General features: G+C 42.0%; 1 protein-coding gene across 23 annotated transcripts in view; it reads right to left on the bottom strand.

The window, feature by feature from the left end:
• The window catches only part of grin1 (glutamate ionotropic receptor NMDA type subunit 1), a 52546-nt gene extending 28323 nt beyond the window's left edge, over window positions 1-24223 (bottom strand). For 11 of the 23 annotated variants that reach the window (XR_010000077.1, XR_010000078.1, XR_010000079.1 and 8 more), the window contains exons 1-8: window positions 23828-24222; window positions 20906-21040; window positions 15677-15853; window positions 10966-11028; window positions 9800-9900; window positions 6277-6398; window positions 1954-2128; window positions 118-262 (exon numbers count right to left, since the gene is read on the bottom strand). Coding sequence is in view for 17 of the 23 variants with exons in the window: in XM_062959104.1 (XP_062815174.1) it covers window positions 118-262; window positions 1954-2128; window positions 6277-6398; window positions 9800-9900; window positions 10966-11028; window positions 15677-15853; window positions 20906-21040; window positions 23828-24076 (1167 nt within the window). In the remaining 6 variants the exon portion in view is untranslated. Of the gene's footprint in view, window positions 1-117; window positions 263-1953; window positions 2129-6276; window positions 6399-9799; window positions 9901-10965; window positions 11029-15676; window positions 15854-20905; window positions 21041-23827 lie in introns of all 23 variants that reach the window. The other 12 variants (XR_010000075.1, XR_010000076.1, XM_062959100.1 and 9 more) reach the window with 5 other exon arrangements.
• Window positions 24224-27778: the final 3555 nt, after the last annotated feature.

The raw sequence follows: 27778 nt of genomic DNA, 5'->3' as shown, positions 1-27778 counted from the left end.
GTCAGTTGGCCTGCAAGCCCACATTCGTGAGCGGGGTGTCATTCATGCATTTCGCCCTTCCATGGCATGAGCCCAAAGAGGTGGGAAGGGACCCAGCCTAGTGGCCGTCCTACGTACGTGGCTACCGTTGTAGACTCCAACTTGAACCAATTTATTGTTCTGTAGGTTCATGACACTGTAGTTGGCGTATTTCCTGTCGCCATCCTCATTGAACTCCACTCTGCCGGTGATGCCATCGGCGTACTTGGTCTGCATCAGCACCCTGGGGAGAAAGGCACCCTTGTTTAGGTTCCTGGAGTGTTTGCTCTACCAGTATTCATTTTGGGTCGGTAGAACGGGAGGTGGCCACAGAGAGCTAGCAAAGCAGCAGGTGGAGTCCTCTGTGTAATACAAGGGCCGTTGGGTTGTCCAGCCTTCACAAGTCAGCAGCATGCAAGGCTCCATGGGTTCTGTCTGTCGCTTGACCCTCCATCTGCGTTGGGAGCAGCTATACTAAGTCATCCCTCATTTTAATGATTGTTTTTATTGATGTTGATTGGGTTGATTGGCACGTTCTGTTCGCTCGTCGGGGGAGGCCCTTCTCTCGCTCCCACCACCCTCGCAGTCGTGGTTGGTGGGGACAAGAGAGAGGGCCTTCTCCGTCGTGGCCCCCCGGCTTTGGAACTCGCTTCCTAGAGAGATCAGGCAGGCCCCTACCCTCCTTTCCTTTCATAGGAGCTTAAAAACCTGGCTCTTCCAAAAGGCCTTTGATACTTAATTTGATGTTGGACTGATCCATCTGCCCATTTTATAATAGCCCCCATTTCGAGATGTTGCCAATGCTATTTTGCACTTTATTGTCCATTTCTACCGGCACATTCTGTTCTGGATTTTATGAATTAGTCTCCTGTTTTAATATTGTATGTTTTTTGTATGCTTCTTGCCGATTTTAACGATTGTTTTATTGCTATTGATGTTTTACTGGTATAATTGTTTTATAGTCGTGTTACTGATATTGATTGTTTTATCGGGCTAGGCCCCATGTAAGCCGCCCCGAGTCCCTTCGGGGAGATGGGGCGGGGTATAAAAATAAAGTTATTATTATTATTATTATTATTATTATTATTATTATTATTATTATTAATTGTGTTATGGCTTTGTGATTGGTTTTTTGATAGTTGTATCGGGCATGGCCCCATGTGAGCCACCCCGAGTCCCTTCGGGGAGATGGGGCGGGGTATAAAAATAAAGTTATTATTATTATTATTATTATTATTATTATTATTATTATTATTATTAATTGTGTTATGGCTTTGTGATTGGTTTTTTGATAGTTGTATCGGGCATGGCCCCATGTGAGCCACCCCGAGTCCCTTCGGGGAGATGGGGCGGGGTATAAAAATAAAGTTATTATTATTATTATTATTATTATTATTATTATTATTAATTGTGTTATGGCTTTGTGATTGGTTTTTTTATTGTTGTATCGGGCATGGCCCCATGTGAGCCACCCCGAGTCCCTTCGGGGAGATGGGGCGGGGTATAAAAATAAAGTTATTATTATTATTATTATTATTATTATTATTATTATTATTATCTCCCGCCCAATGCGCCAAGGCTCCTTCTCCCTTAGTGGACCTTTCTGATGGCTGTGGAGAGGGAAACCGCACAGTGGCAGGCCCTGTTTGGAGGATTTGTGGGGCAGGGAGCAGAGGCGCAATGAGGAAGCACCGTTTCAGTCATTGGATAGCTCCGTAGTGAGTCAGAGTGAACTATAAAGTGAGAGGTGGGACAGGGCTGGGCTTGATAAGTCCGGAGTGTTTGTTCATGAGAGTGCTGCGTCCTTTCCTTAAAGTGTGGACCTTACTCTTCCTTCCTGCCTCTCCTTCCTCTCTCCCCATTTCCCGCCACCTCCGCAAAGGGAAGGTCTGAAGGTGTCCAGGTGTGACACAATTGGCTTGCAGCTCCTGTTACCTTTTGAAGAGAGGGCCCGTCTTCCAGATGTTGGTGTTGCCCACGCAGCCCCTGGGCGGGTCTGTGATGTTCTCTTTCTCAAACAGGTCGTGCACGGCTTGGGCCACCACAGCCACCGCGTCCCTAATGTGAGCCGACTCATTCTTCCCGTTCATGAGTTGCAAGCCAATCAGTCCTGTAACAGTAGAGGGTCAGAGGCACCCCACAGTTAAGCTGGGTGCAAGGGGGTTCCTTGGGTCTCACCTCTATTTCATGATAAATTTTATAAATATATAATATATTGTAAATCAGTCCTGTAACAGCAGAGGGTCAGGGGCGTCCCACAGTTAGGCTGGGTGCAGGGGGGCTCCTTGGGTCCCACCTCTATTTCATGATAAATTTTATAAATATATAATACATTGTAAATCAGTCCTGTAACAGCAGAGGGTCAGGGGCGTCCCACAGTTAGGCTGGGTGCAGGGGGGCTCCTTGGGTCCCACCTCTATTTCATGATAAATTTTATAAATATATAATACATTGTAAATCAGTCCTGTAACAGCAGAGGGTCAGGGGCGCCCCACAGTTAGGCTGGGTGCAGGGGGGCTCCTTGGGTCCCACCTCTATTTCATGATAAATTTTATAAATATATAATACATTGTAAATCAGTCCTGTAACAGCAGAGGGTCAGGGGCGTCCCACAGTTAGGCTGGGTGCAGGGGGGCTCCTTGGGTCCCACCTCTATTTCATGATAAATTTTATAAATATATAATACATTGTAAATCAGTCCTGTAACAGCAGAGGGTCAGGGGCGCCCCACAGTTAGGCTGGGTGCAGGGGGGCTCCTTGGGTCCCACCTCTATTTCATGATAAATTTTATAAATATATAATACATTGTAAATCAGTCCTGTAACAGCAGAGGGTCAGGGGCGTCCCACAGTTAGGCTGGGTGCAGGGGGGCTCCTTGGGTCCCACCTCTATTTCATGATAAATTTTATAAATATATAATACATTGTAAATCAGTCCTGTAACAGCAGAGGGTCAGGGGCGCCCCACAGTTAGGCTGGGTGCAGGGGGGCTCCTTGGGTCCCACCTCTATTTCATGATAAATTTTATAAATATATAATACATTGTAAATCAGTCCTGTAACAGCAGAGGGTCAGGGGCGTCCCACAGTTAGGCTGGGTGCAGGGGGGCTCCTTGGGTCCCACCTCTATTTCATGATAAATTTTATAAATATATAATACATTGTAAATCAGTCCTGTAACAGCAGAGGGTCAGGGGCGCCCCACAGTTAGGCTGGGTGCAGGGGGGCTCCTTGGGTCCCACCTCTATTTCATGATAAATTTTATAAATATATAATACATTGTAAATCAGTCCTGTAACAGCAGAGGGTCAGGGGCGCCCCACAGTTAGGCTGGATGCAGGGGGGCTCCTTGGGTCCCACCTCTATTTCATGATAAATTTTATAAATATATAATCTATATATATAAAAGAGTGATGGCATCACGGCGACCCACAAAACTACAGGCCCCCCAACCTCGAAATTTGACAACACAACTCATCATCCATGGCTCTAGGTTGTTACAACAAAAAGAAAAGAAAAATAAAGTCCTAATGAGAGAGAGAGGAATAATTGCTTTTATCCAATTGCTGCCAGTTAGAAGGCTAAGCTCCTCCAACTTGGTCTCCTAGCAGCCCAATAAAAATAATAAAAAACACTAAAAGATAATTTAAAACACTAAAAATTAATACAATAAAATACTATAATAACAGAAAATAACTAAAAATAATACAAGAAAATAATAAAATATAATAAATAAAAAGATAACTTACAATAAAATTAATTAAAAAAATACAAATAACGTCAAATAAAAATTACACAACAATTTTTAACCAATACCACGACCACTTTGCCACAGCAACGCGTGGCCGGGCACAGCTAGTATATTGTAAATCAGTCCTGTAACAGCAGAGGGTAAGGGGTGCCCCACAATTAGGCTGGGTGCAAGGGGGCTCCTTGGGTTCCACCTCTGTTTCATGATAAATTTTATAAATATATAATATATTGTGTTCTCGAAGGCTTTCATGGCCAGGATCACAGGTTGTGAGGCCTCACAACCTCTGAGGATGCCTGCCATAGATGTGGGCAGAACATCAGGAGAGAATACTTCTAGAACATGGCCATACAGCCCGGAATACATACAACAACCCCATATAATATATATATAGTGTATACATATAATATTGATAATAATATTATAATGGAATACAATATTATACTACTAATAATACAGTATAATAATATTAATTATATATTATATATTAAATGTAATATTACTAATAATATTACCATATAATGATATAGTACAATATAGTAATTTAATGCTTATATTGTGCTATGCTAATAATATATTGTATGTTCATTTGATTTGTAAGCCGCTCTGAGTCCCCTTCGGGGTGAGAAGAGTGGGATATAAATGTAGTAAATAATAATAATAATAATATAGTCTGGGGCTGTGATGGGCCCGGGCTGTGGCGCAGGCGGGAGAGCAAGCCAGTTGCAATTAACTGCAATGAATCACTCTGACCAGGAGGTCATGAGTTCGAGGCCCTTCGGAGCCTATGTTTGTTTGTCTTTGTTCTATGTTAAAAGGCATTGAATGTTTGCCTATATGTGTAATGTGATCTGTCCTGAGTCCCCTTTGGGGTGAGGAAGGCGGAATATAAATGCGGTAAATAAATAAATAAATAATAAGTAAAAAGGTAAAGGTTTCCCCTGACGTTAAGTCCAGTCGTGACCGATGACTGCATGGAGCGCTGTTACCTTCCCGCCGGAGCGGTACCTATTGATCTACTCACATTGGCATGTTTTCGAACTGCTAGGTTGGCAGGAGCTGGAGCTTACAGCGGGCGCTCAAGCCGCTCCTGGGATTTGAACCTGGGACCTTTCAGTCTGCAAGTTCAGCAGCTCAGCGCTTTAACACACTGCGCCACCACCAGGGGCCCATTAATTATATATTATATATTAAATGTAATATTACTAAGAATATTACCATATAATGATATAGTACAATATAGTAATTTAATGCTTATATTGTGCTATGCTAATAATATATTGTATGTTCATTTGATTTGTAAGCCGCTCTGAGTCCCCTTCGGGGTGAGAAGAGCGGGATATAAATGTAGTAAATAAATAATAATAATAATAATAATAATAATAATAATAATAATAATAATAATAAGTAAAAAGGTAAAGGTTTCCCCTGACGTTAAGTCCAATCATGTCTGACTCTGGGGGTTGGTGCTCATCTCTATTTCTAAGCCGAAGAGCAGGCGTTGTCTGTAGACACCTCCAAGGTCTATTCTATTCTTATAGCATTTTTACTCCTTGCCATATATAGTCTTTGGGTGTATGCCTCCTCCAGCACCTTAATGGGATAATAGTCCCTGGTACCTACCTCTTTCCTATTCTGTACTGTATAAAACTATTTGCACTTTTCTGGCACTACCCTTTTTAGGAGCCAACCCAGGTTTTTATCAAAGTGTGTTTATTGTTTATTGGTATATGTGATTTTATTTGTTTATGATTTATTTTTTATTGCTGAGTTTTATATTGTTTGTTGCCTGGGCTTGGCCCCATGTAAGCCGCCCCGAGTCCCCTTGGGGAGATGGGGCGGGGTATAAAAATGAAGTTATTATTATTATTATTATTATAAGGTCATGTGGCCGGCATGATTGCATGGAGCGCTGTTACCTTCCCGCTGGAGCGGTACCTATTGATCTACTCACATTTGCATGTTTTCGAACTGCTAGGTTGGCAGGAGCTGGAGCTTACAGCGGGCGCTCAAGCCGCTCCCGGGATTTGAACCTGGGACCTTTCTGTCCGCAAGTTCAGCAGCTCAGTGCTTTAACGCACTTCGCCACCGGGGCTCCTGTAATAATAATAATAATAATAATAATAATAATAATAATAATAATAATAATAATAATAATAAAAAAGTCCTAGACACTTGGGAAGTGTTCAACTTGTGATTTTGTGATATGAAATCCAGCATCTCTATCTTGTTTGCTGTGTCATAATAATAATAATAATAATAGTAATAATAATAATAATAATAGTAATAATAATAATGGCTCATGCTATTTGTTTTGGGTTGATCTCTTTTCTCACACAGTGGAACCTCTGTGGCTAATGGCCAGTGATAGATCCAGCCTCAGCTGATGAGTCTGATTTTTCCTCTGTGGGAACCATCTAAGCTAGTGACCCTCAGCCCCGCTTCCATATACGAAGGGCCAGGTTTGAGGCAGTTGGCAAGTTGGCGGAAGGGAAGGGCCGAGGGGTACCTTCTGGGGCGCTGCGCAGGGCGTTGCCCGAGATCTCCCTTTCTCCCACCAGCCAGACGTAGCCAGGACCAGTCATGTTCTCTTTGGCTGCCGCCGTGTAGACCGTGGTGGCATCATCCTCACTGGAAGAGAGCAGAGAGCTGTGGGTCGGATGGCGCATAGGTAGGAATCCTGGGCTTGGCTTGGAGTGGCAGCCATTGGGCCAGGAGCCTTGGGGCTGCCCATGTATCTATGTCTTTGTGTGAACAACCACACTGTACTCCTCTTGCTCTGCTGGTGACGGATGCCCTAGGCCAAGGGTCCCCAAACTTTTTAAGTGGAGGGCCGATTCACAGTCCCTCAGACTGTTAGGGGGCCGGACTAGGATGAAATATTGTTGTTGTTGTTGTGTGCCTTCAAGTCATTTCAGACTTAGGTCAACCCTAAGTCTAAAGTTTAGGACAGAGGCCAGGTCAATCACCTTTGAAGCCCATGGGCCTTAGTTTGGGGACCCCTGATCTAGATGATCATAAGACCATAGGTAAGGAAAGGGGGCCCCAAAGGCCATCTAGATAATCTCATCAAACCATAGGTAAGGAAAAGGACCCTCAAAGGCCATCTAGATGGTCTCATAGGACCATAGGTAAGGAAAGTGACCTCTAAAAGCCATCTAGATGGTTTCATAAGGCCATAGCTAAGCAAAGAGACCTTCAAAGACCATCTAGACGATCTCATAAGACCATAGATAAGCAAAAAGACCTCCAAAGACCAGGTAGACTAAGGTGAACCCTAAGTCTAAGGTTTAGGGCAGGGGCCAGGTCAATGACCTTGGAGGGCCGCATCCGGCCCCCGGGCCTTAGTTTGGGGACCCCTGCCCTAGGCTCCCACCAGTTTGTGCCACTTGTCCCAGCAGAGACCCCCTGCATCCCATTGGGTTCAGGTTCACAACTTCACAAACAGTCATGAATAAGAATTCCTCCGCACTGGACGTTTCCAGTTTGAAGTGGTTTGTAGTGGAGTCCAACCACTCATCTACCTGTCTTTTCCCAGACGGCTTTTCGGTCATACACTCAAAGCAGTAAAACGTTCATGAAAACAGAGCTCTTCCTACAAGTGTACATTCCTCCCATTTTGGAATGTGTGAAATGTGTGTGCATGAGTCTCTGCGTGAGAGAGAAAAGGTGAAAAACAGGCCGGTAGAGTCTTGGAGGGGAAGTATGGTCCCTCAAGAATCCTGACCCTTCCTTGACTGCAATGGCCCCATTCCGCTCCCTGTGACTCTTTTGCAATAAAGCCCCCCCGCTTCAAAGGGCCCAGTTCAGCTACAGTAGAGTCTCACTTATCCAAGACTCGCTTATCCAAGGTTCTGGATTATCCAAGGCATTTTTGTAGTCAATGTTTTCAATATATCGTGATATTTTGGTGCTAAATTCGTAAATACAGTCATTACAACACAACATTACTGCGTATTGAACTACAGTAGAGTCTCACTTATCCAAGACTCGCTTATCCAACATTCTGGATTATCCAACACATTTTTGTAGTCAATGTTTTCAATATATCGTGATATTTTGGTGCTAAATTTGTAAATACAGTAATTACAACATAACATTACTACCTATTGAACTACTTTTTTTGTCGAATTTGTTGTATAGCAGGATGTTTTGGTGCTTAATTTGTAAAATCATAACCTAATTTGATGTTTAATAGACTTTTCCTTAATCCCTCCTTATTATCCAACATATTCGCTTATCCAAGGTTCTGCCAGCCCGTTTAGCTTGAATGAATGAATTGCTGCACTTTATCTATTGAATTCATAACTTATAAGGTGCACTTTAACTTATCTATTACTGTAACCTCACTGGTTTTAATTGTGTGTTTTATTAAGCGTGTTTTTATTTATTTGTTTGTTTGTTTGTTTGTTTATTTACAGTATTTATATTCCGGCCTTCTCACCCCGAAGGGGACTCAGGGCGGATCACATTACACATATAAGGCAAACATTCAATGCCTTAACATAGAACAAAGACAGAGACAAACGCAGGCTCCGAGCTGGCCTCGAACTCATGACCTCTTGGTCAGAGTGATTTGTTGCAGCTGGCTGCAGCTGGCTGCTCACCAGCCTGCGCCACAGCCCAGGCCCATAGGTTTTTGGGGTTTTTTTATATCATAGGTTAATGTTTAGATTTTTAACTGGTGCATGTTTTGGTCCATTGATGTACTGTATACTGTTATTGTTTTTATTAGATATTTCTGTGAGCTGCCCCGAGTCTCCTTCGGGGGAGATGGAGGCGGGATATAAATAAACTAAATAAATAAATAAATAAAAATAAGTGAGACTCTACTGTACAGTAGAGACTGTACTGTACAGCCTCGCTTATCCAAGCCTCTGGATAATCCGAGCCATTTTTGTAGCCAATGTTTCCAATATAGTACATTGTGATATTTTGGTACTAAATTCGTAAATACAGTAATTACAACATAACATTACTGCGTATTGAACTACTTTTTCTGCCAGATTCGTTGTATAACATGATGTTTTGGTGCTTCATTTGTAAAATCATAACCTCATTTGATGTTTAATAGGCTTTTCCTTAATCCCTCCTTATTATCCAAGATATTTGCTTATCCAAGCTTCTGCCGGCCTGTTTAGCTTGGATAAGTGAGATTCTACTGTATTATTATTATTATTATTATTATTATTATTATTATTATTATTATTACATGTATTATTTTACTCTAATGTTATTAAAAGGATCCATAAGCACATTTATATTGAAGAAGATGAGAATAATGATTTGATCACAGTTGGACAGTCTTATCTTAAATTTGAGCTTTATGTAATATTCAAAAACATTTAACCTACCGATGCCTCAATTAATGTAATTTTATTGGTATCTGTTTTTATTTCTGAAATTTACCACTCTCGGCTTATACTGGAGTCAATGTTTTCCCAGTTTTTTTGTGGTAAAATTGGCTTATATTTGGGTCAGCTTATACTCGAGTATATATGGTAAATAAACTAACTCAATAAATAAATAAAAATAAGTGAGACTCTACTGTATTTGCAAAGTAGGGGTTTTTTGGGTGCATTTTTTATTTTTTTTGAAGAAACTGCAAGTCGCTTCTGGTGTGAGAGAATTGGCCATCTACAAGGACATTGCCTAGGGGATGCTTAGATGTTTCTGTGGGAGTCTTCTCTCATGTGCTGGAGCTGACAGATGGAATCCCTAGATTCGAACTGCCAACCTTTCGGTCAGCAGCCCTGCTGGCACAAGGATTTAACCAATGTGCCACCGCGGGCTCCCATCAGGATGCCATCCTTGTAATAAATAGTTCTGGCATGGTCACCCCACTCCCTAGATTCGAACTGCCAACCTTTCGGTCAGCAGCCCTGCCGGCACAAGGATTTAACCAATGTGCCACCAAGGGGTCCCATCAGGATGCCATCCTTGTAATAAATAGTTCTTGCATGGTTATGGGGCTTTGGGGGCATTAGATGGCAGAGGAATTGACTTATCCATCTGTCCGTTGCAGGGCTCACCTGGCGGAGAGGATGATGACCCGGGCCTCCAGTTCCTTGGCCTCCAAGAGCAGCGAGGTGACATTTTTGGTCCCGGGTTCGAACTGCAGCACCTTCTCGGCCTGAAAGGGGTGCGAGCAAAGCAGGTCAGTGGGGGAGCCGGGTGCCCGTGGTCTGAGAGCCATGCTTTCTAGGAGGAAAGAGGGTCTCCTTAACGCTTTCCAAGCACTGCTAGGTATGGAAAGGAAGGGTGGCCGCTAAGTCGGTGGTCTCGTCTTTTTTTTTTTTCTCTTCCACCCCTTTCTTTTCCTTTCTCTCTTAAGGGTTCTTTTTTCCCCCTTTCTTTCAACATACTTTCTCTCTCTCTCTCTCTCTCTACTTTAAAAAAAGGTATTTTGCACTCTGCATGCAAACTGAAGTCACGCAAGACCCAAAAAAGAGAGGCGTGCATTTGTACAGGAAAGAGGAAAAAAAGGCATATATAGATATAGATATATATATATTGAGTCATATATTTATTTATTTTATTGCAATGCAATTGAAAACTCAAACCAGTGTTGTTTTTCAAAAAACAAAAACAAACAAAGAAACCACGGGAAAACTGAGAAATGAAAATAAACCAAAAAAAAACGAAAGAAAGAAATGCACAAGGTTCACCTCCAGAGCGGGAAGGGGAAGATACCAAAGTGAGTGAGATTCACACCAAGGAACTCTTTCCTTTCGGGACAGGAAGGAGGGCCGGGGGGGGGGGGCATAGGGGGGGTAGCGTCTGGGGAGGGGGGTCGGTTCAACTCTCCAAGAAAGAAAGAAAAGAAAACTTGCAAGTTAATTATTGCTCGACATGCATGTCTCCAAAAGAAATGCTTCCAGGGCTGGCTTGCTACGGTTCCATTCTCAAGGTCAAACCAAACTTATCCCAACATAAAAAAGAACGTGCTGCCAAAAAACATGGAGTTTGCTCGCTTGCTCAATTAGAGGTATAGAGATAGTATTTGCTTTTTTTGGATTTCTTTTTTTTTCTGGTTACGATTATGCTTATTATGATTATCAGCATCGTTATGATTATGATTATCATTATGATTTATGATTATCATTATTATTATTATTTATTTTTTTGTGCCTGTGGCCAAGTTCATCATTTTGCTAGTTAGGTTGGTGGGCGGCGTGCATTGTCCATGCAAATATACCTTGGGTCCTCGCTTGTTGTCATAGGATAGTTGTTCGAGGCTGTCATAGTTCCTTTTTTTACTCTGATGAATAATGTGCACAGAAAAAATATGTAGACACAGAAGAATATTATAAACAGTTGAAAAAAAATGACGTGTAGTAAAGCAATCCAATATCCAACTCCTCCTCCATCCACTGTTTGTGAAAAAGGGGGCTGAATAACACTGGAGCACGCAAAACCCGGCCAGTTGTTTCTCTATTGTCAGTGTTGTTTTCTCCTCTTTCTTAAGGCTTGTGTTTAGTTATTACCTTGGTTTTTGTTGTTGGTGCATTTTGAACATTGTCACTTCTCTATATTTCTTGTTAACGTTTTCAATAACGGTTCTATACTAGGTTGCCGTGAGTTTTCTGGGCTGCATGGCCATGCTCCAGAAGCATTCTTTCCTTTTATTCCCATCATTTTAAAATGTATTTGTTATGCAATGCTTTTGACACGAAATAAATAATTCTTTCCTGACGTCATGAGATAATAATAATAATACAGTAGAGTCTCACTTATCCAAGACTTGCTTATCCAAAGTTCTGGATTATCCAAGGCATTTTTGTAGTCAATGTTTTCAATATATCGTGATATTTTGGTGCTAAATTCGTAAATACAGTAATTACAACATAACATTACTGCGTATTGAACTACTTTTTCTGTCAAAGTTGTTGTAAAATATGCTGTTTTGGTGCTTAATTTGTAAAATCATAACCTAATTTGATGTTTAATCGGCTTTTCCTTAATCCTTATTATCCAAGATATTTGCTTATCCAAGGTTCTGCCGGCCTGTTTAGTTTGGATAAGTGAGACTCTTCTGTGTATTTATTTATTTTTCAAACTTATATGCCGCCACTCCCCTAGGGCTCGGGGCGGCTTACAAGAACCGGCTAAAATCAACAATTTAAAAACATCTTAAAAACATCTTTTAAAAAACATCTTAAAAACATCCTAAAAGCACTCTCTCTCTCTATATATATATATATATAGAGAGAGAGAGAGAGAGTGCTTTTATATATATATATATATAACGTTTTTTATATATATATATATATAACGTTAACGTTTTCAATAACGGTTCTATACTAGGTTGCCGTGAGTTTTCCGGGCTGCATGGCCATGCTCCAGAAGCATTCTTTCCTGATGTCACGAGATAATAATAATATTAATAATAATATATTTATATATGTTTACATTTTTATTTTTGTTATTTTTGAGTTGTTCGATAAGTACACCTGATGTTGTTCATTTTATTGTTTATGATTCGATCAGTCTGTTATGTTTTCTAATGTATGGTTGGCATTTTGCCATTATGTTGTAAACCGCTTTGAGTCCCGTCAGGGGTGAGAAAAGCAGTATATAAATGCAGTAAATAAATAAATAAATAAATAATAGTTATAATTAATTTTTATTTAGATACAGTGCTATCTCCTCGAGAGGACTCAGGGCGGTTTCCAACATAGCAAAGAAACCAGAATGCTTCTGGGACATGGTCATACAGCCCGGAAAACTCACAGCAGCCTAGTTATTCCGATCATGGAAGCCTTTGACAACATATTGAACGGTTCTATACTAGTTCAAGGCGTCTTCCAAGGTTAGGATGAGATCGTCCGCAAATGTATTTATTTTATAGGCTTGAAGTAGACCAGGCATGTGCAAACTTGGGCCCTCCAGGTGTTTTGGACTTCCACAATTCCTGACAGCCTCAGGCCCCTTCCTTTAATTATATTAATTTAAGCTAAGGCCCTACCAAGAACCCATGAAGTCATCCCTTTGGCACCTGATTTAAGCAGCTGAAGAGGAAAAGGAAAGGGTCTAAGGCTGTTAGGAATGATGGGAGTTGAAGTCCGAAACATCTAGAGGGCCCAAGTTTGCCCATGCATGAACTCTCTAAACTTGGAGGTTTCATTTGAAGTGTTTCTAATCCTTTGATGATTGTATTTTTAATGTAATCTAAGACCCATATCAAAGTCCATGCATCATATCATAGATAGGTTTCATTATTAAATGAATTGGCTGCAAGAGTAGTCTTTAGTCTTTGTGTAAGTCCTCCTCATTCATCCTGAGAGGACTTCTAGGACTTTGGAACAGGGAAGGGTAATGGCTCTATTCTCTGAATTCAGTGCTCAATAATGTACAATTTGTTTGGCTCAAATTAGTCCGAGAACTCAAGGATGCTGCTTGTTGCCTCTCTGCCTGATTCCCTACCTTGGCCACTCCTATTCCACCCATTGCAGGAAAGACATAACCTGCATGGTCAGGATTAGAGATGCAGGAAATCCATTGGGGCGGCAAATGTTGAAAGAAATCCGTAATATACTGAATATAAGCCGGCCCGAATATAAGCCGAGGCATCTAATTTTACCACAAAAAAACTGGGAAATCATTGACTCAAGTATATGCCGAGGGTGGGAAATTTCAGAAATAAAATAGATACCAAAAATTACATTAATTGAGGCATCGGGAGGTTAAATGTTTTTGAATATTTACATCAAACTCTGATTTAAGATAAGACTCTCCGACTCTGATCAAATCATTATTCTCATCTTCTTCAGTGTAAATGTGCTTATGTATCCTTTTAATGATAATAGAGTAAAATAATACATGTAATAATAATAATGAATACAGGAAAATAATACATGTAGTAATAAATAGAGTAGAATAATAAATGTAAAAATAAGATCAGAGTTAAATAATAAATGTATTGATAATAAAAATAGAGTAAAATAAATGTAATAGAAGCAACAATTATAGAGTACAATAAATGTAATAATAGAGTAAAATAATACATGTAATAATACCTATATACATATATATAATATAATTTACAATGATATGTAATATTATAATATATTGTATATGCATATAATATTAATCATAGAATAGTAGAGTTGGTAGAGTGAAGTATAGTAGAGTAGAATTAATATAATATTAATAATATTAATAATATTATTTTGTAATACAATATAATACAGTAGAGTCTCATTTATCCAACATTCGCTTATCCAACGTTCTGGATTATCCAACGCATTTTTGTAGTCAATTTTTTCAGTACATCGTGATATTTTGGTGCTAAACTCGTAAATACAGTGATTACTACGTAGCATTACTGCATATTGAACTACTTTTTCTTTCAAATTTATTGTATAACATGATGTTTTGGTGCTTAATTTGTAAAATCATAAACTAATTTGATGTTTAATAGGCTTTTCCTTAATCCCTCCTTATTATCCAAGATATTCGCTTATCCAAGCTTCTGCCGGCCCGTTTACGTTGGATAAGTGAGACTCTACTGTATATTGTATATGCATATAATATTAATCATAGAATAGGAGAGTTGGTAGAGAAGAGTATAGTAGAGTAGAATTAATATATTGTAATACAATATAATACTAATAATACAATATAATAATGTTATTTATATACTATATATTACATGTAATATTAATAATAATATTACAATATATTGATATAGTACAATATAGTAATTTATTGCCAGTATTGTGCTATGCTAATAATATAATATTGTGTGTAAATTTAATTTGTAAGCCGCTCTGAGTCCCCTTCAGGGTGAAAAGGGTGGGATATAAATGTATTAAATAAATAAATAATAAATAAATACCAATAATAATAGAGAAAAATATTTTTGTGTGTGTCACGAGCGACTTGAGAAACTGCAAGTCGCTTCTGGAGTGAGAGAATTGGCCGTCTGTAAGGACGTTGCCCAGGGGACACCTGGATGATTTGATGTTTTACCATCCTCATGTCCCTGCATGGAGCTGGAGCTGATAGAGGGAGCTCATCCACGCTCTCCCTGTGTGGGATTCGAACCTGGCAGCTTGCAGATCAGCAGCCCAACCTTCAAGTCACAAGGCTTTAACCCACTACTTAATGGGGGCTCTGAGGAAAATAATAAATGTACCATATATTCTCGAGTATAAGCTGACCCAAATATAAGCCACGTTTGTCTGAGACCCTTGGAAAAGACAGGCAATGGGTCTGAGGTTTACCTGCCTGCCTGTTAAATGCCCAGGGTCAGTTGTCTTTCCTGTTTCCCTCTGTCTTGGCCTTTTTGGGAGGGAAGGCTTAGTTGTATCATTCTCCATAGAAATTTATTTTTTTCTGTGGCTGAAGTAAGCATGGATCTCAATGAAGGAAGTGCCATGCGGTGTGCAGATGGCTGCCGCAAATGCCATCTGCAGCTGCTGGCAAGGATTCGGACAACGTAAAATAGGGCATCCGTGTTTCCTATTCTGTCCTTGACTTTGCTTTCGGTCAGTGGAGGATGAGCACTTTTGCAAAATGAATGACTCCAGGAGGGTTGTTATTATTACTATTATTATTTTGCAGAGCTCCAGGTTATTCTCCCCCCTTGTTTCACAGTTGTTGCTGGGTTTTGCTTTTTGTTTTGTTTCAATGTAGGAGATTTTTCGACCATGGCAAAGCAAGTGAAATGAATAAAGAGTACAAACTTTTGTCAGGTACTACTCAAGAGACACTGTTGATGCTTAAAGCATAATGTTAGTCATGTTAACAATGGGAAGAAGAAAGAAGGTGTTTTACATACAGAAGTCTACATACAGACAACAAGTCTGAGACTTTAAAAGGGTCTGCCGTATCAACAGCAGCAACAACAAGAACAGGAACAACAACAACAACATTGCAGACAGCAGGGCAGGTGCGGTACTGACCTTTGACTCTTTCTCTTCCAAGAGGGTCTCCAGTTTCTTCTGGGCGGCCCGCCCCTCGTGGTCGTCGCTCACAATGAGGATGATGTGGTTCCACTTGTAGTAGCGCATCATCTCAAACCAGACGTTGGACTGGTGGGAGTATGGCGGCACCGTGCGCAGGAAGGACAGGTGGATGCTCTGCGGGAGAGGAGCCCGTGAGCAGGAGCCCCACGGAGACCGGACCCACGGCTGTGGCCCACGGCTCCCCCCCCCCCCACAATAGCTAAGGAACCAATGGGATTTTTGGGATGCATCAAAAAGCGTATCACATCTAGATGTGTTTTATGTTCCTTATTGTATTTGCTCAGGCTTTTGCCCCATATAAGCCACCCCGAGTCCCTTTGGGGAGATGGAGGCGGGGTATAAGAATAAAGATTATTATTATTATTATTATATGAAACAGCAAACAAGATAGATATACTGGATTTCGTATCACAAAATCACAAGTCGAACACTTCCAAGTGTTTAGGACTGTGTGATGTATTTTTGGATGATGCGTGCCTTTTGCAGTTGTTGTTGTTGTTGTTATTATTTTATTATGACACGGCAAACAAGATAGACATGCTGGATTTCATAGCACAAAATCACAAGTCGAACACTTCCCAAGTGTCTAGGACTGTGTGATGTATTATTATTATTATTATTATTTTATTATGACACAGCAAACAAGATAGACATGCTGGATTTCATATCACAAAATCACAAGTCGAACACTTCCCAAGTGTCTAGGACTGTGTGATGTATTATTATTATTATTATTATTATTATTATTATTATTATTATTATTTTATTATGACACAGCAAACAAGATAGACATGCTGGATTTCATATCACAAAATCACAAGTCGAACACTTCCCAAGTGTCTAGGACTGTGTGATGTATTATTATTATTATTATTATTATTATTATTATTATTATTATTTATTATGACACAGCAAACAAAATAGACATGCTGGATTTCATATCACAAAATCACAAGTCGAACACTTCCCAAGTGTCTAGGACTGTGTGATGTATTATTATTATTATTATTATTATTTATTATGCCACAGCAAACAAAATAGACATGCTGGATTTCGTATCACAAAATCACAAGTTGAACACTTCCCAAGTGTCTAGGACTGTGTGATGTATTATTATTATTATTATTATTATTATTATTATTATTATTATTTATGACACAGCAAACAAAATAGACATGCTGGATTTCATATCACAAAATCACAATTCGAACACTTCCCAAGTGTCTAGGACTGTGTGATGTATTATTATTATTATTATTATTATTATTATTATTATTATTATTATTATTATTATTTTATTATGACGCAGCAAACAAGATAGACATGCTGGATTTCATATCACAAAATCACAAGTCGAACACTTCCCAAGCGTCTAGGACTGTGTGATGTATTTTCGGATGATGCGCGCAGATCCCAGCAGGGTGGCCTTTTGCAGTTGGCAGATCGTGATTTTGTCAATGTCTATGGTTTCCAAATGCCGGCTGAGATCTTTTGGCACGGCACCCAGTGTGCCCATCACCACCGGGACCACCTGCACTGGTTTCTGCCAGAGTCTCTGAAGTTCAATCTTGAGGTTGTTGTTGTTATTATTATTATTATTATTATTATTATTATTATTATTATTATTATTTGAAACACAACAAGATGAGTCCACAGCTGGCTGTTGAATTGGATCACTATTGGATTGGATTATTATTATTATTGACACAATGACATTGTATGACACAACAAGCAAGATAGATATGCTGGATTTCGTATCACAAAATCACAAGTCAAACACTTCCCAAGTGTCTAGGACTGTGTGATGATGATGATGATTATTATTATTATTATTATTAGATTGAGGGAAGTCATGGTGCCCCTCTGTTCTGCTTTGGCCAGAGCTCTTCGACTGGAATAATAACCCTATGTCCAATTCTTAGCAAAGCAAGTCACGAGAGCTATTGATGAGATGGAACATGCCACCAAAATGATCAAAGGTCTGGGAACTATGAATCCCTCTGAGGAGTGGCTTAAAGAGCAGGATCTATTTTTAGCCACCAGAACAGAAGGCTTAGAGGGATGTGAGAGTTGTGTTTCAATATTGGAAAGGATGTTCTAAGGAAGAGGGAGCAAGGCTTGGAGCCATGGGTTCAAATGACAGGAAAGGGGTTGCCTTTGAAGACAGCCCGGAAGCTCCAACTAGTACAACGGGCAGCAACCAGATTAATAGCTGGGGCAATTTACAGGGAGCATACCACTCCCCTGTTAAGCCAGCTCCAATATGTTACCGAGCCCAATTCAAAGTGCTGTTTTTGACCTATAAAGCCCTAAATGGTTCTGGCCGAATGTATCTCCTCCTATGAGCCAGGAAGATCCTTAAAGTCATCTAGAGGCCCTACTCTCGGTCCCACCTGCCTTGGAGGTGTGGCTGGTGGGAACAAGGGACAGGGCCTTCTCGGTGGTGGCTCCCCGGCTGTGGAACACCCTCCCCAGAGATATGCGACAAATTCCAACTTTGTTGGGCTTCAGAAAAGCCCTAAAAACATGGCTGTGTGCCCAGGCCTTTAATCAATAAATGGCAAAGATGACATGGACTGAACTACGAACAAAGCATGAGGTTTCTCTAGGATGAACGCATCTGATTTTACGTTTTAAATGTATACAGTAGAGCAGGGGTCCCCAAACTTTTTAAACAGGGGGCCAGTTCACAATCCTTCGGACCGTTGGAGGGCCGGACTATGGTTGGCCACCGAGCAATAATAATAATAATAATAATAATAATAATAATAATAATAATCCAGACTGACAAAGTTCTGGAACACAACACACCAGACATCACAGTTGTGGAAAAGAACAAGGTTTGGATCATTGATGTTGCCATCCCAGGTGACAGTCGCATTGAAGAAAAACAACAGGAAAAACTCAGCCGCTATCAGGACCTCAAGACTGAACTGCAAAGACTCTGGCAGAAACCAGTGCAGGTGGTCCCGGTGGTGATGGGCACACTGGGTGCCGTGCCAAAAGATCTCAGCCGGCATTTGGAAACAATAGACATTGACAAAATTACGATCTGCCAACTGCAAAAGGCCACCTTACTGGGATCTGCACGCATCATCCGAAAATACACCACACAGTCCTAGACACTTGGGAAGTGTTCGACTTGTGATTTTGTGAAACGAAATCCAGCATATCTATCTTGTTTGCTGTGTCATACAATGTCGTTGTGTCAATAATAATAATAAAATAACAACAACAATAATAATAAAAAGAGGGTTGGCAGAGACCCTTTGGGCCATTGAGTCCAATCTCCTTCTGCCTTTGTGCACCAAAAGCACAAGCACGGCACCCCGACAGATGGCTACCCAGCTTCAATGTTAATAATAATAATAATAATAATAATAATAATAATGAGGGTTGGAAGAGACCCCTTGGGCCATTTAGTCCAACCCCCTTCTGCCTCTGTGCACCAAAAGCACAAGCAAAGCATCCCTGACAGATGGCCACCCAGCCTCAATGATGATGATGATGATGATGATGATGATGATAATAATAATAATAATAATAATACAGGGTTTTGGAACACAATACTCCTGACTTCACAATCGTGTTAAAAAACAAAGTATAGATTGTCGATGTTGCAATCCCAGGTGACAGTAGGATTGAGGAGAAACAACTGGAATAGCTGACATGATATGAGGATTTAAAGATCGAACTACAAAGACTCTGGCACAAGCCAGTCAAGGTGGTCCCAGTGGTGATCGGCACACTGGGTGCAGTGCCTAAAGGCCTTGGCCTGCACTTAAATACAATCGGTGCTGACAGAATTACCACCTGCTGGCTGCAGAAGGCCACCTTACTGAGATCTGCGCACATTATTCGCCGATACATCACACAGTCCTAGACACTTGGGAAGTGTCCGACGTGGGATCCAATTCAACAGCCAGCAGAGTGTCTGCTGTGGACTCATCTTGTTGTGTTTCTAATAATAATAATAATAATAATAATAATAATAATGGGTTGTAAGAGAAGAAGAGACCTCTTGGGTCATTTAGCCCAACCCCCTTCTGCCCTTGTGCCGTGGGGGCCGGATAAATGGCTTCGATGGGCCGTATCCGGCCCCCGGGCCTTAGTTTGGGGACCCCTGCAGTAGAGTCTCACTTATCCAAGCTAAACGGGCCGGCAGAAGCTTGGATAAGCGAATATCTTGGATAATAAGGAGGGATCAAGGAAAAGCCTATTAAACATCAAATTAGGTTATGATTTTACAAATTAAGCACCAAAACATCATGTTTTACAACAAATTTGACAGAAAAAGTAGTTCAATACGCAGTAATGTTATGTTGTAATTACTGTATTTATGAATTTAGCACCAAAATATCACGATATATTGAAAACATTGACTACAAAAATGGCTTGGATTATCCAGAGGCTTGGATAAGCGAGGCTTGGATAAGTGAGACTCTACTGTATATTGTAATTTATATTGTATTTTTAATAGTTTTAATTGTTTTATGCATTGTTTTGATACTGATCTTGTATGGGCATCGAATTGCTGCCATTACTGTGCCCGGGCTGTGGCGCAGGCTGGAGAGCAAGCCAGCTGCAACCAGCTGCAATGAATCACTCTGACCAGGAGGTCATGAGTTCGAGGCCCGCTCGGAGCCTATGTTTGTCTTGTCTTTGTTCTAAGGCATTGAATGTGTGCCTATATGTGTAATGTGATCCGCCCTGAGTCCCCTTCGGGGTGAGAAGGGCGGAATATAAATGCTGTAAATAAATAAATAGGATGAACGCATCTGATTTTACGTTTTAAATTTATATATTGTAATTGATATTGTATTTTTAATAGTTTTAATTGTTTTATGCATTGTTTTGATACTGATTTTGTATGGGAATCGAATTGCTGCCATTACTGTGGCGCAGGCTGGAGAGCAAGCCAGCTGCAACCAGCTGCAATGAATCACTCTGACCAGGAGGTCATGAGTTCAAGGCCCGCTCGGAGCCTATGTTTGTCTTGTCTTTGTTATGGCAGAAAGGGGTTGGACTGGATGGCCCCTGGGGGTCTCCTCCAACATTATGACTCTATGTTTCTAGCACTAGATTCCCTTGATTGTGAAAGCGATCCGTTCCATTTCTTCCTGCTGGGGATTTGGTGCTCCCTTGGGTAACTTTTGACGGAATTACCTTGTCTGAGTAGATGGACATGCGCGTCGTCAGCCCAATGACCGGGATCCGGTAGAAGCCCGCCGTGTAGGAGACCGGGGTCGGCGTGAGGTGGTCGTTGGGAGCCGGCGGGTGGCTCACGAGGATGGCGTAAACCTGCGGGACACCATGCAGAGTGACTGAGGCAGATCAAGTGCCTCCCGCCCCAGACAGGCCTAATGTGATTTATCTAACCGCACATTTAATGGGGAAGTGTAATTCCCCTCCAAGGACTCTTTCAGATGAAACGTTTCCAAAGGAAGGAGATGGAGGAGAGGCGCCAAGGAGAGAGAGGCTGCCAAGATGCTGTCCACGGCCACTCACAGCCTCCTGGGGAGAAAAAGGGGGGTGGGCTTGGGCAGGAAGCCCAGAGAGTGTCCTTGTGCGGGGAGGGGGGTCTTTGGGGGTATCAGAGGGCATCAGATGGTGGGTCCCAGTTGTTATTTTTTACCTGGAACACAGATGGGTCTGTTTCAGGCATGGGCAAATTTGGCCCTCCCTCCAGGTGTTTTGGACTTCAACTCCCACAATTCCTAACGGCCGGTAGGCCGTTAGGAATTGTGGGAGTTGAAGTCCAAAACACCTGGAGGGAGGGCCAAATTTGCCCATGCCTGGTCTATTTGGGAATCCTTTGTTGGGAGGTGTTAACTGACCCTGATTGTTTCCTGTCTGGAATTCCTCTGGTTTTTTTGAGTGTTTTTCATTATTTACTGTCCTGATTTTGGAATTTTTTTAAAATACAGGTAGCCCGATTGTATTCATTTCCATGGTTTCCTCCCTTCTGTTGAAATTGTCCACATGCTTCTTGTGGATTTTAGTGGCTTCTCTGTGTCGAATGGTCCAGCATTTCTGTGCTCTGAAATAATACGTTGTGTCCAGGTTGCTCTGCTATGGCTGACGTCTCTGGTTCTATCTATGTATCAATATATATATTTATCTGTGTCCAGATTGGCTCATCAAGGGCTCTGCTATGGCTGACGTCTCTGGTTCTCTGTATCCATTTATGTATCTCTATCTATCTATATATCAATATATATTTTTACAGCTGGACATGGTCTGGACCAAGGATTATCTGCAAGGCTTTTGGATGAACAGATTTAAGCACTTTACATGTCTTAGGTTTTGTATCTTGTTTTTAAATGTTGAATGCCTAATTGTTTTATTTTATTGTATTGTTGTTTGTTGGCATTGAATTTGGCCAGATTTGTGAGGCTGCCTTGAGTCCCCTCGGGTGAGAAAGGCGGGATAGAAATGATGTAAATAACAATAATGATATTTCTCTGTCCAGGTTGGTTCCTCAAGGGCTCTGTCGTGGCTGAAGTCTCTAGTTCTGTGTATCTATCTATGTATCTCTATCTATCTAGGTATCAATATATATATTTATCTGTGTCCAGATTGGTTCATCAAGGGCTCTGCCATGGCTGATGTCTCTGGTTCTATCTATCTATCTCTAGGTATCAATATATTTATCTGTGTCCAGATTGGTTCATCAAGGGCTCTGCTATGGCTGACGTCTCTGGTTCTATCTATCTACCGTGTTTCCCCGAAAATAAGACAGTGTCTTATATTATTTTTTGCTCCCAAAGATGTGCTAGGTCTTATTTTCAGGGGATGTCTTATTTTTCCATGGAGAAGAATTCACATTTATTGTTGAACAAAAAAAATGAACATTTATTATATACTGTACAGCATAACTAGACAAACTGTGAATCCTATCAAGAATTTCTTGTTACTACCATTATTTCCATTTACAACTGGTATGTACATTTACCAATCCTGCATGCTCTGGTGTTCTGTTTGGCAGGCACTGGGCATGCTTCCAAACAAAAACTTTGCTAGGTCTTACTTTGCTAGGCCTTATATTTAGCAATTCAGCAAAATGTCTACTAGGTCTTATTTTTTGGGGATGTCTTATTTTCGGGGAAACAGGGTATCTATCTAGGTATCAATATATATTTCTCTGTGTCCAGGTTGGTTCATAAGATGATCTGCTATGGCTGACATCTCTGGTTCTATGTATCTATATCTATCTATCTATCTATCTATCTAGGTATCAATATATGTTTATTTGTGTTTAGGTTGGTTTCTCAAGGGCTCTGCTACAGCTGACGTCTCTGGTTCTATGTATTCATCTAATTATCTAGGTATCAATATATATATCTCTGTGTCCAGGTTGGTTCCTTAAAGGCTCTGCTATGGCTGACGTCTCTGGTTCTATCTATCTATCTATCTAGTTAACAATATATATATATTTATTTGTGTCCAGATTGGCTCATCAAGTGCTCTGCTAGGGTTGATGTCTCTGGTTCTATCTATCTATCTATGTATGTATCAGTCTATATTTATCTGTGTCCAGATTGGTTCCTCAAGGGCTCTGCCATGGCTGAAGTCTCTAGTTCTATGTATCTATCTATGTATCTCTATCTATCTAGGTATGAATATAGATTTATCTGCATCCAGGTTGGTTCCCCAAGGGCTCTGCCATGGCTAGCTTTTCTAGTTCAGTGTCTGAGGGGACAAGGAAGGGAACTGAGGCTGTGAGGAATGGTGGGAGTTGGAGTCCAAAGCACCCAAGTTGTGGAAGGCTTCCATGGCCGGGATCATAGGGTTGTTGTATGTTTTCTGGGCTGTATGGCCTGGACTATGGACCTATCCTTCTGGAACATGGCCATAAAGCCCGGAAACCATACAGCAACCCCCAAGTGGGTCTGTTTGGGGAGAGGCGGGTCTCAGCTTCCCACGGAGAGGGAGGGGGGTGTCCGTGCCGCCCATTCCTCTCTGTCTGGGAGGGGGTGCGCATTCCTGAGCCAGGCGCGCGGCCCCTTCCCTGCGCCAAAGCGCGCCCCCGCCGAGAGCGAGAGCGAGAGCGAGCGAGCCCCCCCCCCCCCCCCCGTGCGCGCCTACCTGGCTGGAGATGAGGTCCTCGCAGACGGAGAGGGCCATCTGGATGGCGTTGGGCTTGTGGGTGACGGAGGTGGCGTTGAGCTGGATCTTCCAGGCGCCGTGCCGCTTGTTGGCCTGCAGGACGGCCTCGCGGAAGACGGCCTCGTGCCGCTTGGTGCTCAGCACCGCGCCCAGGTTCACGATCTTGGGCTCGCAGCCCGCCCGCGCGAACGACGACGACAGCAGCGCCGCCAGCACCAGCAGCCGCATGGCCCCGCGCCCGGAGGAGGCAGGCGCCCCGGGGAACAGAGCCCCGCGCCCCGACGCCGCCCGCCCGCCGCCTCGACGCCCGGCCCGGCGCCGCTCTCCGTGGTGCTGAAGCGCCCTCTCCCTCTCCCTCGCACGCGCGCTCGCTCACTCCCGCACGCGCGCGCGGCCCCGACGCCGCCCAATGCGGAGACCCAGCCCCCCCCCCGCCGCCGCCGCCTCTCACACTGGAAGGGAGGGGCCCATTTTGGAGCTCAGCCCCCAGCCTCGCCCTCCCTCCCTCCCTCCCTCCCTCCTTGCCCAAAATTGCCCCCCCAGGGCAAGGGAAAGAAAGGCACTGCTATTATTATTATTATTATTTTATTATGACACAAGATAGTCATGCTGGATTTCGTGTCACAAAACCACAAGTCAAACACTTCCCAAGTGTCTAGGACTGTGTGATGTATTTTCAGATGATGCGCGCAGATCCCAGCAGGGTGGCCTTTTGCAGTTGGCAGATCGTAATTTTGTCAATGTCTATTGTTTCCAAATGCCGGCTGAGATCTTTTGGCACGGCACCCAGTGTGCCCATCACCACCGGGACCACCTGCACTGGTTTCTGCCAGAGTCTTTGAAGTTCAGTCTTGAGGTCCTGATAGCGGCTGAATTTTTCCTGTTGTTTTTCGTCAATGGGACTGTCACCTGGGATGGCGACATCAATGATCCAAACCTTGTTCTTTTCCACAACTGTGAGGTCTGGTGTGTTGTGTTCCAGAACTTTGTCAGTCTGGATTCGGAAGTCCCACAGTCTCTTTGCGTGCTCATTTTCCAAGACTTTTGGAGGTTTGTGATCCCACCAGTTCTTTGCTGCTGGGAGGTGGGACTTGAGGCATAAGTTCCAATGAATCATTTGGGCCACATAGTTGTGCCTCTGTTTGTAGTCTGTCTGTGCAATTTTCTTACAGCAGCTGAGGAGATGATCCATGGTTTCGTCAGCTTGCTTGCACAGTCTGCATTTTGGGTCTTCAGCTGATTTTTCGATCTTGGCCTTAATTGCCTTTGTCCTGATGTCTTGCTCCTGGGCTGCAAGGATCAGGCCTTCTGTCTCCTTCTTCAGGGTCCCATTCGTGAGCCAGAGCCAGGTCTTCTCCTTGTCAGCTTTTCCTTCAATTTTGTCAAGGAACTTTTCATGCAATATTTTGTTGTGCCAGCTGTCAGCTCTAGTTTGTAGTGTGGCTTTCTTGTACTGGTTTTTTGTCTGCTGTGCTTTGAGGAGTTTCTAATTTTTGACTTCAATCAAAGCAGGTTCTTGCCCCCCTCCCTCCCTTTAGCTTGCACCATCACACCCATCATCATCATCATCATACTGCAAAAGGCCACCCGACTGGGATCTGCGCACATCATCCAAAAATACACCACACAGTCCTAAACGCTTGGGAAGGGCTCCACTTGTGATTTTGTGATACAAAATCCAGCCTATAGATCTCGTTTGCTGTGTCTTACTATGGCATTGTGTCAATAATAATAATAATTGTGTGGTTTTCTGGCATTGTATATTTCTGCCACTTCTGTGACTTTTCATTTGGGTTTTGATGATTCCGTGGCCCACTTGTCGATGGATGTCCAGAATCAGCAGCATCCACCGCGGTTCTTTTTATCCTGGGCGACGACCGAGCCAGTATAGACTTGGTTTGGGTTTGATTCTCCATAATGCTAATGGGTTAGGTGCTCTTAGTTCTGCTCCTCAGCTGAGGCCTCTCTGGCTTGGTTGGACCTGCCGGTAGTTACACTTCCGCCAGCACAGCCCCCAGTCATCATTGGAGCAGCTAAGCCCCCCCACCACGTCAAGGTGGCACCTGCAAGGGGGGGGGGCAAAAGGCCACCCTACTGGGATCTGCACACATCATCCAAAAATACATCACACAGTCCTAGACACTTGGGAAGGTTTCGACTTGTCATTTTGTGATACGAAATCCAGCATATCTATCTTGTTTGCTGTGTCATACAATAAAATAATAATAATACATCACACAGTCCTAAACACTTGGGAAGTGTTCGACTTGTGATTTTGTGATACGAAATCCAGCATATCTGTCTTGTTTGCTGCATCATACTATGTTGTTGTGTCAATAATAATAATAATAATAATAATAATAATAATAATAATAATGCATCGCACAGTCCTAAACCCTTGGGAAGTGTTCCATTTGTGATTTTGTGATACGAAATCCAGCATATAGATCTCGTTTGCTATGTCAATAATAATAATAATAATATTTTTATTAAACGTTTCCAACTACATTTTACATAAAAAGGGGAAGGGAGGGGAAATTATTATTATTATTATTATTATTATTATTATTATTATTATACACCACACAGCCCTAAACCCTTGGGAAATGTTCAACTTGATTTTGTGATATGAAATCCAGCATATACATCTCGTTTGCTGTGTCAATAATAATCATAATAATAATAATAATAATGTGCCTCACAACCTCTGAGGATGCCTGCCATAGATGTGGGCAGAACGTCAGGAGAGAATTCTTCTAGAACATGGTCATGCAGCCCAGAAAATGCACAACAATCCAATAATTACTAATTTCATTTCTATCTAGATAAATACTACTAGCCTCCCCCCCCCCCCCAATATTAAGGTCTTCTGTGGTTCTCTTGGATAATAATAAAAAGGTACCCCACAACCTCTGAGGATGCCTGACATAGATGTGGGCCAAACGTCAGGAGAGAATGCTTCTGGAACATGGCCAGACAGCCCGGAAAATTCACAACAACCCAGTGATTCCGGCCATGAAAGCCTTGAACAACACAATAATAATAATAATGACGATGCATTGTTGAAGATTTTGATGGTGGGAATCACTGGGTTGCTGTGAGTTTCCCCATGTTCCAGAAGCATTCTCTCCTGACGTTCTGCCCACATCTATGGCAGGCATCCTCAGAGGTTGTGAGGTACCTTATTATTATTATTATTGGGTTGTTGTGTGTTTTGTGGGCTGTACGGCCATGTTCCAGAAGCATTCTCTCCTGACGTTCGGCCCACATCTATGGCAGGCATCCTCAGAGGTTGTGAGGTACATTATTATTATTATTATTATTATTATTATTATTATTATTATTGGGTTGTTGTGCGTTTTGCGGGCTGTCTGGCCATGTTCCAGAAGCATTCTCTCCTGATATTTGGCCTACATCTATGACAGGCATCCTCAGAGGTTGTGAGGTACCTTATTATTATTATTATTGGGTTGTTGTGCGTTTTGCGGGCTGTACGGCCATGTTCCAGAAGCATTCTCTCCTGACGTTTGGCCCACATCTATGGCAGGCATCCTCAGAGGTTGTGAGGTACCTTATTATTATTAGTATTATTATTATTATTATTATTATTATTATTTTATTATGACACAACAAACAAGATAGATATGCTGGATTTCATATCACAAATTATTATTATTATTATTGGGTTGTTGTGTGTTTTGCGGGCTGTATGGCCATGTTCCAGAAGCATTCTCTCCTGGCGTTCGGCCCACATCTATGGCAGGCATCCTCAGAGGTTGTGCGATCTGTGGGAAACTAGTCAAGTCGGGTATATATATATATATCTGCGGAATGAGAAAGAATTCTTGTCTGTTGGAGGCATGTGGGAATGTTGCAGCTGGTCAGCTTGATTAGCACTGCATAGCCTCGCAGCTTCAAAGCCTGGGGGAA

Source organism: Anolis carolinensis, unplaced genomic scaffold (genome assembly GCF_035594765.1).
Source record: "Anolis carolinensis isolate JA03-04 unplaced genomic scaffold, rAnoCar3.1.pri scaffold_7, whole genome shotgun sequence".
NCBI lineage: Eukaryota > Metazoa > Chordata > Lepidosauria > Squamata > Dactyloidae > Anolis > Anolis carolinensis.
Note: the sequence above shows the minus strand (reverse complement) of the source record. Positions and strands in the feature narration are given on the sequence as shown.